The sequence below is a fragment of the Mus caroli genome, chromosome 4 (genome assembly GCF_900094665.2).
Source record: "Mus caroli chromosome 4, CAROLI_EIJ_v1.1, whole genome shotgun sequence".
Taxonomy (NCBI): Eukaryota; Metazoa; Chordata; class Mammalia; order Rodentia; family Muridae; genus Mus; species Mus caroli.
The window spans coordinates 35,036,555-35,050,859 of NC_034573.1; the positions used below are offsets into that span (position 1 = coordinate 35,036,555).

The window sequence follows — 14,305 nt, forward strand, 5'->3', positions numbered from 1 at the left end:
GCAGCATGGAAGTGTAAGCCGAATAAACCCTTTCCTCCCCAACTTGCTTCTTGGTCATGATGTTTGTGCAGGAATAGAAACCCTGACTAAGACAAGCCCACACCTGGTTCAGGTAGCACTTACTGTCATTAAACCACCCTGCTGTTCATTTGCATCTCTTTGCCTAGTGATCAGTTAGCGGGTGGCTGAGTTGAAAAGCAGGAATTTCTGAAGATGGCTATCAAACCGGAGTGACAAAGGCATATTTGAAAACACACAGCAAGAAGTTCGAACATTACTCAGAAATCCAAACTCAGTTCTATTAAAGACAATCACAACTACTCAAAAAGGACTCGTGTCTAAGGGCACTCAAAGCAGCAGCATAGTAAGAGAAAAAAATCAGGTAAAACAGAGAACAGAGACTAGGGTAGGTAAAACATGATATATTCACATGCAGGAAAATATGACCATTTTCAACAACACAGGAAAATGTTAATTTTTAGTCAGTAAAAGAACAATTTACCAAATGTATAGCATATTATATTTTAACTAAATAAGGTGAAAAATACTTTTCAGAGTAATAGCATCTCTGGGTCACACATACATACCTGCACACAAGAAGCACAGTAAGAGCCGGGCAGTGGTGGTGCACACCTTTAATCCCAGCACTTGGGAGGCAGAGGCAGGCGGATTTCTGAGTTCAAAATCCTGGTTTACAGAGTGAGTTCCAGGAAAGCCAGGGCTACACAGAGAAACCCTGTCTCGAAAAACAAAAAAAAAACAAAACAAAACAAGAAAACCAACAACGAACAAACAAACAAAACAAAACAACAACAAAAAAAAGCAGCACAGTAAGAGCACAGAGTTGAGTTTAGGACGTGAAAGGCCTCGGCTTGAATCTATCTATATGCACATATAAAACTTTTGTGTAAGGATCACAAACTAATTTTATAATTAAAACACAAAACAGGACTGGAGAGATGGCTCCGTGATTATGAATGTGTCCTGTTTTACTAGCGGACCTGCGTTCTGCTCCCAGCATCCAGAGGCTCACAACCTCACGTCACCCCAGCTCGGGGTGGGGGGTGGGGTGGGGGTGGGGGTCTTCCTGGCCACCAGCACTCACATGCACTTACTCCAACACAGACACAGGCAGACTCACACATAATAAATATATAATTTAAAAATGAAATAAATTATTTTTTTAAAAAGCCAACCAGGCAACAATACCATACCACTCTATCCACAGAATAGAGAAGTCACCTGCTGGATGCCAGAAAGCTCTTTATTCAATTCTTGCAGGTGATTAGCTATCTTCTCTGCAGATACCTCCAAATCTTTCAGCTTCTTTAACTCAAACTCTTCTTCTGGATTGCTCTAACATGAAGAATAAAACGAGGTCAGTAATTGCTCACCTAAAAAGACAGAGCCAACCTCTTGTGCTTCTTGGAAAGCAAGTCAAAGGGTTAGACAACAGGACTCCTATCCATAAAGCCCAGCCCAGGGAGGAGGAAGGCCAAGCAAACATTCTAGACAGACTCCTGATGACTTCTGCTCAGAGAATAGAGCCAATCCAAGTGTTAGCCTCAGCCTCAGCCCCGTGCTGACCCCAACCCCAGCAGCTAGATTAGAATGTAGCAAGCACCAGAGGAAACTCACTGCTCTTCCACAGGACCTGGGTTCAGCTCCCGGCACCCACATAGTGGCTTGCAATGTTTTGTAACTTCAGTTCAAACATATCCTGTCCTTCTATGGCCTCCCGGGGCATCAGGCAAGCACACGGTGCACTCATACCAACGCAGGCCACATCCCAGTATACCCCAAATAGGATAAATACATCTTTAAAAAAAGTACAGCGTAGGGCTGGTGAGATGGCTCAATGAGTAAGAGCACTAACTGCTCTTCCAAAGGTCCTGAGTTCAAATCCCAGCAACCACATGGTGGCTCACAACCACCCGTAATGAGATCTGACGCCCTCTTCTGGTGCATCCAAAGACAGCTACAGTGTACTTAAATATAATAATAAAAAAAAAAAAAAAAAAAAAGTACAGTGTAACCAGGTTCAAGTGAACACCACGAAGGCATCCAGAATGGGAAGACAGACAGAATTCAACTCGTCCTTTGTTTTATCTTGAGACAAGATCCCACTATCCAGTCTCATTCCTCCCCCCACAGCTTCCTAAATGTTGAGATCACAGATAATGTGCTACCACACCTAGCAGCATGACATTTTTTTTTTCCAGAGAGGCAGTGTCTCAAATAGCACAGGGTGCCCACAAGCTTACTGTGTAATGGGAGGATGATCCTGAATTCCTGATCCAGCTGCCTCTATCTTCCCCAGGCTTGGCTCATGACTATATTCTTTTAAATGGAAATGTCACTCTCCAGCTGAATTCTACTATTTAACATGATAGCGGTGATGGCAACACTCTTCCTGAACGCTCCTTGTATGCCAGGTACTGTGTTTGCACGTTACCTGTGTTACTTCTCTTTTAAGCTGAGAGGGAGGAACTGTTTTATAGACAACAATACTCGGCCTCAATGCCCAAACAGGGGGAAGGGACTAGAATTCAGCTGTGGACTCTCTGATCCTAAACAGAAGCAACAGAAACGACTACAGCTTCATCAAACTGAGACCACAGGTACTGCCTGCTCCTGACCCTTCAGCGAGACATTTACAACATCATCATTTAGTCCTTTCTCTCACCCACAGCTGGCAGTCAGGGCCAGCAGCTTCCTGCTTGGTTACACTCCCCTAAACTGTCCATTCTTGTTTGTGGCCAATCGCAGACCCAGCCTCCTTGAGGCTCCGAGATCAGACTCTCGCTGCTCCCAGCTAGCCCATTCCTACCTGCTATCCCCTCAGCCACCTCACTGAGTAAGAATCCTTCTCAAGTTCAGCAGTGCCACTGTCACAATGCAGGGCTGGGCACAGTGGCCATCACCTCAGGGGCCACAGCCTCACCTGTTATCAGCTAACTCTTTTTCTTGCCCCCTTACTTCTTCAGTCTGAACCTTTCCACTCAGAGAGGGTTTTCTTCTTTTAGATTTTAGTAAAAGGAATGCTCCTCGAACTTGAACAAGAGTACCTACCTGATATCTATACTTTTAACCTAAAGTGCTCTTGAAAATTTTAAGTAATGCCTGTTTCTAGCACATTTTAACTAGAAGGAGGAGCCACCAAATACAGAAGCCATACCACTCAGACAGCATAGTGGTTCCTAATTCCTAGAGAGAAAGTCTACGCAACAGAATAAAAACGTGCAAATGATGCATAGACCAAACTGGTAATCTCACCAGACATTATGTAATGAGGAAGGTCGTCAATGCTGAATCTGGGTAATCTGGTCTTCATTACAGAAACATGCATTTAAGACTTCAGTTGGGGGCTGGAGAGATGGCTCAGTGGTTAAGAGCACTGACTGCTCTTCCAGACGTCCTGAGTTCAATTCCCAGCAACCACATGGTGGCTCACAACCATCTGGAATGGGATCTGATGCCCTCTTCTGGTGTGTCTGAAGACAGCTACAGTGTACTCACACACATTAAATAAATAAATCTTTAAGAACAAAAAAGGCTTTAGTCATTCAATTATGAAGAGCTTTGATGGAAAAGCAACTTACCTTTTCACCAATTAACATGACTCGGCAACCATTTTGCATTCCAAGTGCTGACAATGGTGTTTCCATTTCTTTCAGAGATTTTCCTGAAAAAAAAAAAGGGGGGGGGGAGTGGGAAAGAGAATACATGACAAATTGTAACATCTGTACAAGACTGACAATAGACCAGCCAATGCACAAGAAAGAGGTGGGATTAAAGCCTCACCTCTGGCAGTGCTGCTACTGGCTGTGGGAAAGAGTCAATTATCTTTCAGAGTCTGTCTCCTGACAGGTCTGCCTCCCTCTAGGACATACCCTGCATCTAAGAGTATTTGGGCAACAAACTGGACTCAAATGGAGGTGGGGAGACGTAAGCAGGGAAGTAAATACGATCAAATACCTTGTGTGAAATTCTCATAAAATGAATATAAATATTCAGAGACAGAAACACAAATCTAATCTAAAAGGGGACTGGAGAGATGGCTCAATGGTTAGGAACAGTGGCTGCTCTTCCAGGCAACCCAGAAAATGGGGCATGATGAGGCGTACCTACTCTGAGCACTCAGGAGGCAGAGGCATGCACATCTCTTTGAGTTCAAGCCTAGAATGGTCTGCAGACAGAGACTAAGTTCCAGGCCATAGAAAAACCACAGAATAAGACTGTATTTCAAAACCAACAAGCCATTTTCATGTTTGCTCACAAGAAAAGGGTATATTTGATACTGGTGGCACACACCTTCAATCTCAGCACTCAGGAAGCAGAGGCAGAGGCAGTCGGATCTGAGCTCAAAGCCAGCCTGGTCTAAAGGAGTTAGTTCAAGGACAGCCAAGACTACACAGAGAATCCCTGTCTTGAAAAGCCAAAACCAAAACCAAAGGGGAAAAAAAAAAGGCAAAACAAAACAAAACAAAACAAAAAGATAAATTGAAATGGTTTTCTTTTTTTGGAAACATATGACAATGTCATCTCTAGATATTTATCCTAAGCAAATAACTGAAAATGTTCCTACATAATAGTTAATAAAAATAGTCTTCAGGAATAAAAATTAATATAGTTCACATAACAGATAAATGTCTTTAAAACATGTTACTACTGCTTTATAGATGTGGGTATTTTGCCTGAATGCATGTTTGTGTATCATGTGTGTGCCTGGTGCTGGTGGAGATCAGATCCCCCGGAACTGGAGTTACTGACTGGTTTAGAGCCTCCGTGTGGGCACTGGGAACTGGACCTGGGTCCTTTGGATGAGGAACCTGTGCTCACAACTACAGAAAACATCTGTCTAGCCCCTAAAGCTTTCATTTTAAATTTATTTTAATTATATATGTGTGTATGATGTTATTTCTCCAGCCCTAACATAATTTCTGTACAATAAAAGATTTTGTAGTCATGAAAGCTCCTTTTTTTTTCACTCAGGATACTTCAACAAATGCTGGCAAACTCAATGTTATAAAAAGAAAACTGTGAAACACTGGGCTGAGGCTAGGGCTTAGTGGTTTGGTTCTTGCCTAGCATGTTTGATTGACCTGCAGTACCATTCAAAAAAAATGAATAAGGAGCTTTATCCAGGGGAACATTTTCTTCTTTGGTCTTTCTACTTTGAAACTTGAGCTTCTTTTCTTTCCTTTCTCCTTCCTTCTCCTTTCCCTCCATGCTTCCCCACTTCCTTCTCTCTGACAGAGCATGACTAACTGCACCCAGTTGGCATGGAGCTGGTCTAAGTTCCCAGAGTCCTGGGGTTGTGGGTGTGTGCTGCCATACTCAAAAAGATAAAATTCAAACTCAGACACTAAATGTTTTAAAAAGAAAAAGACATAGGGCTTGACAGTGTATATTACACAGCCAGTCCCATGACAGCTTGGGCTGTAACAAACCATCACTCTCCCACCCAGGGGAAAAAAGGCAAAGATCTATATCTCTGTCAATCTAAATCTTAGCAATTCTGTCTGTCATTATGTTACTTCAAATCCAGATATTTGCAAAGTCTAGTGTAGACTGGTCCCTTAATATTTGTTAAATAAAGAAATGAAAGAAAATGGTTCTGGCTTGAAAACTGAAAGATGGGGGCTGGAAAACTGGCTCCATGATTAAGAGCACTTGTTGCTCTTGCAGAGGCTCTGGGTGCAGGCTCCAGCACTCACATGGTGGCTCATAGCCCTCTATTAACTCCAGTTCCAGAGGAGTTGATATCCTCTCCTGGCCTTTGGGGACACTGCACACACACACATACACATGGTACACAAACACGTAAGCAGGCAACACATCCATCCACACAAACTCAAAAGTCAGGGAAGACCAGGCAGTTTTAAAATCTGCCCTTGCCGGGAAGGGACTTTAATCCCAGCACTCAGGAGCCTGACGCGCAGGAGGATCCCTGTGAGTTCAAGGCCAGCCTGGTCTACACAGTGAGTTTTAGGACAGCCAGGGCTACACAGAGGGACCCTGTCATGAAAAAACAAAAACAAAAACCTAGTAAATAAAGTAAATTTTTTAGCCATAAGTACTCAAAGATGAATGAAAACCACTTACCCTTAAATATGAGCTTCTGAAAAGGTAGTGGAACTCCTGTGGCCTCTTCAACAAGCTGAGCCAAGTCTTGGACAACTGGTTCACTGTTACCTTGCTGTGGGGTAACAAGAAGGTCATACCTCTCATTGCCTGGAGAAAGAAAAGCATTCAATGAGCATTCATCAGCCTAACTATAAGCTGATGTTTTCTTATGGAGCTGAGATTGAATTCAGCTAGGTAGAAGATGCTGGTCACACGTTCAGAAGCATATAATAGGAACTGGCATTCTCTGCTGAGAAGGTCTGACTCTGGAGAGGAGAGCTCGGTTGTGCTCGGAATCCAGGGGTTGTCAGGATGCTCAGGGTAGGGTCACACTTGCATCTATCCATACGCTACCCATTACAAAGCTTGTCTTGAGGATTTGTTTCCTCTAACATAAAAAAAAAAAAACTATTTTAATGATGGCTGATATCTTAAGCAATTATACAGAATAAACGGTACAAGACTTGTTTCTATGCACTATCTCAAAACATCAGGACACCATTATAAAGCAGCTATCAGTCTAATTAAGACTCGGGGAAACCTTCAACTGCTGAGTCAGAATTTGACCTTGCATCCAGCTGGTTCCAAAGCCCACACTTTTCCATCACAAGTTGCTGCCCTTACTGTCTCTATGGCATTGGTCTTGTTTTCCCTGATGTCACCAGCAAGGGCCTGTTTTCCTCCAAGTCTTTCATACTGGTTACACCTAAGTACACCATAGTTAATGGTTAGTTAGCAAAGACAAACAAACGGAACCAATCCAACAAGAGAGTTTTTTTCTTTTGTTTTAAAACAAGTACCCACCCTTTTCTAAGTAAGTGGAGTTCAAATCCACCTTTAGATTGCACTCCCAACCAGTCAAGAGTCAGAAGGAGTCCTAGTTCCTATTTGTGCCTCACAGACCAGAAATCAAGACGCCTTTGGAGGGTGGGGATTCATCTTAAAGTTCCATAAAACTGCTGGATATAGAGCCATGGTTTAGGTGGCAAAGTTTGTTAGTCTTTCCTAACTGATTCTAAGGAAATGTCATGGCTTCAGCTTTCTCGTGTACTTCCCAAGGTTTTTAGTTCTGTGTTGATGTAACCAGATGTCCAGAAAGTAACTCTTGGACTCATGACCCATTGAACCTGCGGTTCTATGACATCCAACACAAACACTACTCAGTAAGTAAGGAACAGCGGGATCACACACCAAGTTCGTACTCTCTACACTAGTGGATGTCCAAAACCACGGAAGTTCTACACACAAGAAGGCCTACATAAGCCTGACACGAAGACCCACGATTACTAGCGTTACACACTCAACTTTGCTTCCAAATAGAGGATCCAATAAGTGTCCAGGGACCGGCCACAGGGAAATATGTCCTGACACCAGCCCCAAGCAAAAACATCCCCAAATATATATAGCCAAGAACCCATGTTTCTTTCCCCCACGACTACATGTGGCCAAACCCACAGATCCCAATCCGATCTACGGAACCCTCCTTGGCGCTCACTGTGAGTGACGATCACGCTGAGTCTGGGTGTTTCCATATCCTCCGTCTGGACCATCTCCTCGGTCTTGGCCATGTTCTCGGTCTGGGTCACCTCTTCTGCCACAGTTACCTCCTCGGTTTGGGTCGCCTCCTCGATCTTGGTCACCTCCTCTACCTGGGTCCCGGTCACGTTCTTGCTACGGGTCACTTTCTTACTTCTAGTCAACTCCTTGCTGTGAGCTACCTTCTCGCTCTGAGAAGAGCGGGGCCGGACTTTCTTCTTCACCCGCGGCTTGCAAGCGCCGGCGGCGGCGCCCCTGGTGGATCGGTCATGCCCGCTGGCTGCACTGCGCACAGAGGAACGCTGAGAGGGAGGCAAGCCGCGCTCCGCCCGGGACTCCGACTGGCGCGGCTCCCGGGCAGGCCGAGGGGCGCGCAGCCTGGGTCCCAGCGGCTCCCGGTCGCCTCGCGGTCGCCGCGCGGCGCTGCGACCCGCCAGGCCGCGTTTGTTCACAGCGCAGCGGTGGCTACCGGGCGCGCAGCCTTGCAACCCCGCCCCACTACTCACCAGTTCCGCCCCATCTACTCGCCACGCCCTCGGAACTGACCCTGCTTCAGGCCCCGCCCTATCCGCCTAGCCGCGTCTAAGCCCCACCCACTCCGCCAAGGCACCGCCCTATCCCTCCTCATAAGCCCCTCCTTCAGAAGTCTTTCCACCTCTCCCAGAGCTCCGCGCTCCTTCTCCGGAAGGAGGAGCTGAAAACACGGAAAAGGGATCGGGAAGACTCGGGCGAGCACTCTGCGCTTGCGCATGGGGTGGGGGAAGCCGGAAATTGAAACCTGAGCGACTACGCTTCCGTTTCTGGTTTTCCTCCAGTGTTTGGGTTTCCTCGCCGCCGGCCAAGATGAACCGATTCTTCGGAAAAGCGAAACCCAAGGCTCCGCCACCTAGCCTGACGGACTGCATTGGGACGGTGGGCATTTGACTTTGCATACCTCTGACACTCCGACCCGTCCATCCCGAATTCGTACTCCACCCGATTCCTGGTTCGGGCCCATTAAACCTCAGTCTTCTTCATCCCCACCCCTTTCATCCCTGTTTTCCAGGTCATTCCTGACCCCAGAGACCAGACAGTCTAATCTCATCATTCTTTCGCCCTTACTTCACTTAGCTCTTTCCGATGCCCACTGTGCCCCACCCCTTCTTCCTCGCTTTGGTTCCCACATTCCAACCTACCTTCCCTATGTCACTACAGTCCACTTCGTTTAACCTGGCCTTTTAAAAACCCTTTTTCACTCCTCTCTCCTTACCCTTGTCAGGGTTAACATATCTATACCTTAGTCCTGGGTCTGAGTAGCACAGAATTCTGAATCTTGGCCCTTCCAGATTAAACCTGATCTCGGAAATGTTTTTAGATCTCATCTTAGCCTGTGTTGATTGGTTCATTCCACGCACGTTAATGCAGAGTCCCAAGTTTACTATTCTCCTACTTGGGAAATCTCAGCCAGCGGAGAGAATCCCAAGTCGTTTTCCTCAAGAGAGGGCTGCTATATCAGAATCTGGGAGGTGGGAGAGAGTTTATGTAAGCCCTCCCCAATGGTTCCGGCTGGAATTCCCCACCCTTAAGAAAAACCCTATTTTCTGCCCTTTGCTATATTGTTCCTTTTGTTTTCTTTTGCATATTCCTCTCTTTCTGCCCTTTTCCGTGTAAACATATTATAATAGTTATCACCTCATGTGATAGTGATATTTTCCTCCAAGGTGGATAGCAGGGCAGAATCCATTGACAAAAAAATTTCCCGGCTGGATGCTGAACTAGTGAAATATAAGGATCAAATCAAGAAGATGAGAGAGGGTCCTGCTAAGGTAAGGCTGGTGACAACTGTTTTAGGGAGTACTGTGAAGGGACTGGTGAAGGATACAAAAAAATACAGGAAATCTGGTAAAGAGACGCTACATGTGAGGACCTGTTCTTCAGGGAACAGAGGCTACAGCCATATACAAGAGGGAGGCTGGGTTTTAATGTGGTAGGTAGAAGATGCTGATGACATGTAATGGGAATTGGCATGCTCTGCTGAGAAGGTCTGACTCTGAAGAGGAGAGCTGGTTGTGCCCAGAATCAGGGTGTTGTCTGGCTACTCAGGTTAGACTAGATATAGCGTGTAAGGTCAGTGTTCTGATACTAACACTACTTAATAGGCTATGGATATATTGGTATCTTTTTTTTCATAACTTTATAACTTTTTAACAGTATGAACCAGGATATCACTCAGCTTCAATTTTCTCATGTTAAATGAAGATAATATATACTAATGTGTGAGGATTAAATAACAAGTCACCTACATGGCATTATTTCTAGAATATCTCGTAGTAGTTGATAAATTTTCGTGAAGAACCAATAGAGGAATCAAAGGTTGATGTAGAGGTTCCCAGATTCTGAAAGGGGGAGGAGGCTTGTGGGCTGTTGTAAATGGCTTCTAACGTGAGGACATGATAGCGGTTGACCGTGTTATATTTAAATGGAAAGCAACTGGATATACACAGTGTGCTCTGTTGGAGCTGGAAGTGGAAATACAATGCCTAGGGAAAGGAAGAGGAATTGAGGATACAGAGGGTGGGTTGCAAAGGGCGCTAAGATGTACCAGCTGGGCATTAGAGTTATCTGTGCTCGAAACTTGAAGAAGAAGAGTAGAGTCAAGGAGCCTCCGCATCTGCCATCTTGCAGAAGAAACATGTAGGTGCAGGAGTGTGAGCATAGGGGAGACTTCTTGTGCCATCTGTGTTCCTTCTTTTAATTAAGTCTGTTTTTCTCCTCAGAACATGGTCAAACAGAAAGCCCTGAGAGTTTTAAAGCAAAAGCGGATGTAAGTCATATGCCTCATCTCCCTTCTAAGAACAGTTTGAAATCAGAAAGTGAAGAGGCCTTCCATTCTTTCTGGCTTTCATATCTTCTCAGTAGTCTTGATTTCATTACAAATGTGCAAAAGCTTCCAAAAGCTTACTACCTAAGCTTCGGCAACCACGTGGGATCACTTTGGCTGGCAAGGTCGAGATGGTTTGGGTCTCCTGTGGTTGAGTTAGTATGAGCGTTTCAGTTTTGTTTGTAAAGTTAGGAGTGCTAAATATTCATTCTCTCTCACCAGAATAAATGTGAAGGTTCACAGTTTATTTTCAATTACTATGTCCCAGTGTTTGTGCGGAACCCCAGTTTATATGTGGTGTTCACCCGTGTGGTCTGCTCAGCCTTTGAGATCATCCATGGAGTTGTGGACTCGAGACACAATCAGCTTATAGGAAACCGGGAAAAGTGTGATGGCTTTGTTTCAATTTTAAAATGACTTTGTAACAGTCAGATACTGTCTTCCATTTTTTTAAAATACATTAAAATCACACTGGGAAAAAAAAAAAACCTAATAATACCTAGAATGGCCAGCATGTATTACAATTGGTTTTAAAGTATTTTGGTTTTCTTGTGGAAGGAATTTGGCTTTGATGGCCTGGACCTGTTATCCTAGCATTTGGGAGGTAGAGGACCTGGAACCTATGAGCACTGACTACATAGAAAATCAAGGCTAGCCTTGGCTACATAAGACCCTGTCTCAAATAAGTAAATAAACCAAGCAGGGTGGCACACAACCTGTAGACCTAGTACTTGATATATGGAGGCAAGAACATCAGGGGTTCAAAGCTACCCTGGGCTAGTAAATTCTAGAGTAACTTGGGCTACATGAATCCCTGCCTCAAAAATAAATAAGTAAATCAATGGAATGTAGATTTATTGCAGAAACTTGGAACATATATTAAACAGGTAAAGAAAGTTTATCTAGATTCTTAGGAAACTGAAATTATGTGTCTTATATAAGCTGTCGTCTTGCCCCTTGTTTCTGCTTTTAGAGACAAGGTTCTCTGTGTACCCCACGCTGGCCTCCAGCTCCAGTTCCCTGGCTCAGTCCCCCAGTTGCTAGGATTATAACCTTGTGCCACGATGCCTAACTGAATAGAATCATTTGCTGATTTCCTGGATCATGAATTACCTATTTTTCTTCTGCTAATTAGATGACTTTCATGGTGTATAACGATCATGGTGACATAAATCTTTGATATTATATAACTCGGTAGAAAACATTATTTTAAAGAGTATTTCAAGTATCAGACATTATATTAAGTCTGATGGATAGCCTAAATTATGAATATAATTTTGAGTCTGAAAAACATTTAGCTATACATATGAAGAATCTTAAAAAAATAGTCTTAGCCTTTGCCCCAAGAGTTCCACCCCTGAGAATTCATCTTGGGGAATAACTAGAAAAATATAAATAAGATGAAATGAGACGGAGAGGAAGGCCAGGAGTGGAGACACCCACATTGTCAGCATTTGGAAGCTGAAGCAGGAAAATCACTATAAGTTTGAGGCTGGCCTGGACTACAAAATCCTTTCTCAAAAAATAGAAAAAAGAGCAAATACTATGTTGCTAAGTGGGAATAGTTAAAACTTAAATATACCCAAGGGAAAAAGACTTTGGAGGGATTTTTGAAAGAGTGGGTAGTTTTAAAATGATCTGGGGTTGGGTTTGTTTGCTATTTAGCATTAAGGCTGTTTTCTCCTAAGGATTTCTATCTGGTTCACATTTCTAATTTTTACTTGACCCCAAAAAGGTATGAGCAACAGCGAGACAACCTGGCCCAACAGTCCTTTAACATGGAGCAAGCTAATTACACCATCCAGTCACTAAAGGACACCAAGACCACGGTATGCCCCATGCTCCTTTTCCCATTTTAACTTGTTGTTTTTGTTTTTGTTTTTGTTTTTGAAGACAGGATTTCTCTGTGTAGTCCTGGTTATCCTGGAACTCACTCTGTGGGCCAGGCTAGCTTCGAACTCACAGAGATCCTCCTGCCTCTGCCTTCTGAGTGCTGGGATTAAAGGTGTGTGTCATCATCTCCAGCTTCGTTTTCATTTTTCATCTCATATACTTTGCTATGGTTTAGTAAACATGACATTCTGTGGTTGGGCACTTTGCATGCGTGTGTACGTATGACATTCTGTGGTTGGGTACTTTGCATGCGTGTGTACGTAGTTACAGATGGTTGTGAGCGTATGGATGCTGGGACTCAAACCTAGGTCTTCTGCGAGAGCGACAGATGCTCTGAACCACCGAGACATCGCTCCAGCACAAACGTGAGCTCTCAGGACAGTGTGTTTTCGGGGCTGGGGATGAGACAGTGGTAGGATGGTTGCCTGGTATGTACGAGTATCTGAGTTCAGATCCTCCGTTCTTCAAGATAAAACAACAAATACATTGTGCTTTCTTTTTTAGGTTGATGCCATGAAATTGGGAGTAAAGGAAATGAAGAAGGCATATAAGGAAGTAAAAATCGACCAGATTGAGGTGAGCTGTCTATCTGCTGGGTTTTGCCAGATGTGCACTTGTTGCAAAGATGAGAATAAGGGTTTGTGGTGAGAAACTCACAGAAAAGGGATGAAATCCTGGTCCTGCTGTTTGCTAGTGTAGTGACTTCTGGAAAGGGAAGGGCACCAAAGGTCTCAGTTTCGTCACTGCTAATGCAAAGACCCAGGTAGCACATTTAGTTATTATGCCTGTAAAATAAGTGAGCTAATTAAGTATTGTTTCATTTACTGTGTGCTAGCCTATCTCAATCTCCTAAATTCTGGAATTTTGGTCGTGTGCTGTGGTTCTTTTTGTTTTTTGGGTGTTGTTGTTTATTTATTTGTTTTTTAGACAAGGGTTCTCTACATAGCCCTGGCTGTCCTGGAACTCACTCTGTAGATCAGGCTGACCTCAAACCCACAGAGATCCTCCGGCCCTCTGCCTTCTGAGTACTGGGATTAAAGACTACCACTGTGTGCTACCACTGCCTTGTAGTTTCTATGAGAGCTGTTTAATATGAACTTAAGAGAAAGTTTGGCTATTCTAACTTCTTTCTTTTGTTTGTTTGTTCTTTATGACTTCATTATGTCTGTAATTATGAGTATATGAATATATCTATGTATGGGTCTACTCATGTGCATGCAGTCTCTTCTGAGGCCAGAAGAGGGTGCTGGATCCCTTGGAGTTAGAGTCCCAGGTACCTGTGAGCTTCGTGTACATGGATGTAGGGGCCTAAGCTCAGGTCCTCGGAACAGCAGCACTGCTCTTAACCACTACACCATCTTTCCAGCTCAAGTTTCACTTTGCTTCTGAGGCAGGATGTCATTCTGTAGCCTAGGCTCATGTAGAACTTATTATATCTCCTAGGTTAGCCCTGCACTTGTGTCAGTCCTGCCTCAGCCCCCGAAGTGCTAGCCTTGCCTTCAACCTCATTCTGGCTTTTGGCTTTTTGGATGCCTCCCTATCTCCTTTCCATTTTCCTTGTCCGCCCCTAATAGATTGCCAGCACGACACACTTCATAAATGTATCCTTTGACTGTGCTCTACACTTTGAACACTTAGGTTTATTTTTCTAATATAAATTAAAATATCTTTATTGTTTTATAGTTCTAACTTTTGAATTTTTTATTTGCATGTTTATCTGTTTTTATTCTTTTTATTAAAAAAAAATTGAAAAAAAAAGAGAGAGAGAGAGAGAAGACCGGGCGTGGTAGAGCATGCCTTTAATCCCAGCACTTGGGAGGCAGAGGCAGGCGGATTTCTGAGTTCGAGGCCAGCCTGGTCTACAGAGTGAGTTCCAGGACAGCCAAG

General features: G+C 44.0%; 2 protein-coding genes across 2 annotated transcripts in view; one reads left to right on the forward strand and one right to left on the reverse strand.

The window, feature by feature from the left end:
• Window positions 1–8,416, reverse strand: part of Bag1 (BCL2 associated athanogene 1) — a 12,001-nt gene extending 3,585 nt beyond the window's left edge. The window contains exons 1-5 of the mRNA XM_021159811.1: window positions 8,321–8,416; window positions 7,625–8,237; window positions 6,109–6,237; window positions 3,603–3,685; window positions 1,243–1,356 (exon numbers count right to left, since the gene is read on the reverse strand). Of these exons, the coding sequence (XP_021015470.1) occupies window positions 1,243–1,356; window positions 3,603–3,685; window positions 6,109–6,237; window positions 7,625–8,237; window positions 8,321–8,416 (1,035 nt within the window). The remainder of the gene's footprint in view (window positions 1–1,242; window positions 1,357–3,602; window positions 3,686–6,108; window positions 6,238–7,624; window positions 8,238–8,320) is intronic.
• The window catches only part of Chmp5 (charged multivesicular body protein 5), a 16,924-nt gene continuing 10,985 nt past the window's right edge, over window positions 8,367–14,305 (forward strand). The window contains exons 1-5 of the mRNA XM_021160161.2: window positions 8,367–8,577; window positions 9,366–9,470; window positions 10,422–10,468; window positions 12,261–12,354; window positions 12,923–12,994. Of these exons, the coding sequence (XP_021015820.1) occupies window positions 8,509–8,577; window positions 9,366–9,470; window positions 10,422–10,468; window positions 12,261–12,354; window positions 12,923–12,994 (387 nt within the window). The 5' untranslated portion in view covers window positions 8,367–8,508. The remainder of the gene's footprint in view (window positions 8,578–9,365; window positions 9,471–10,421; window positions 10,469–12,260; window positions 12,355–12,922; window positions 12,995–14,305) is intronic.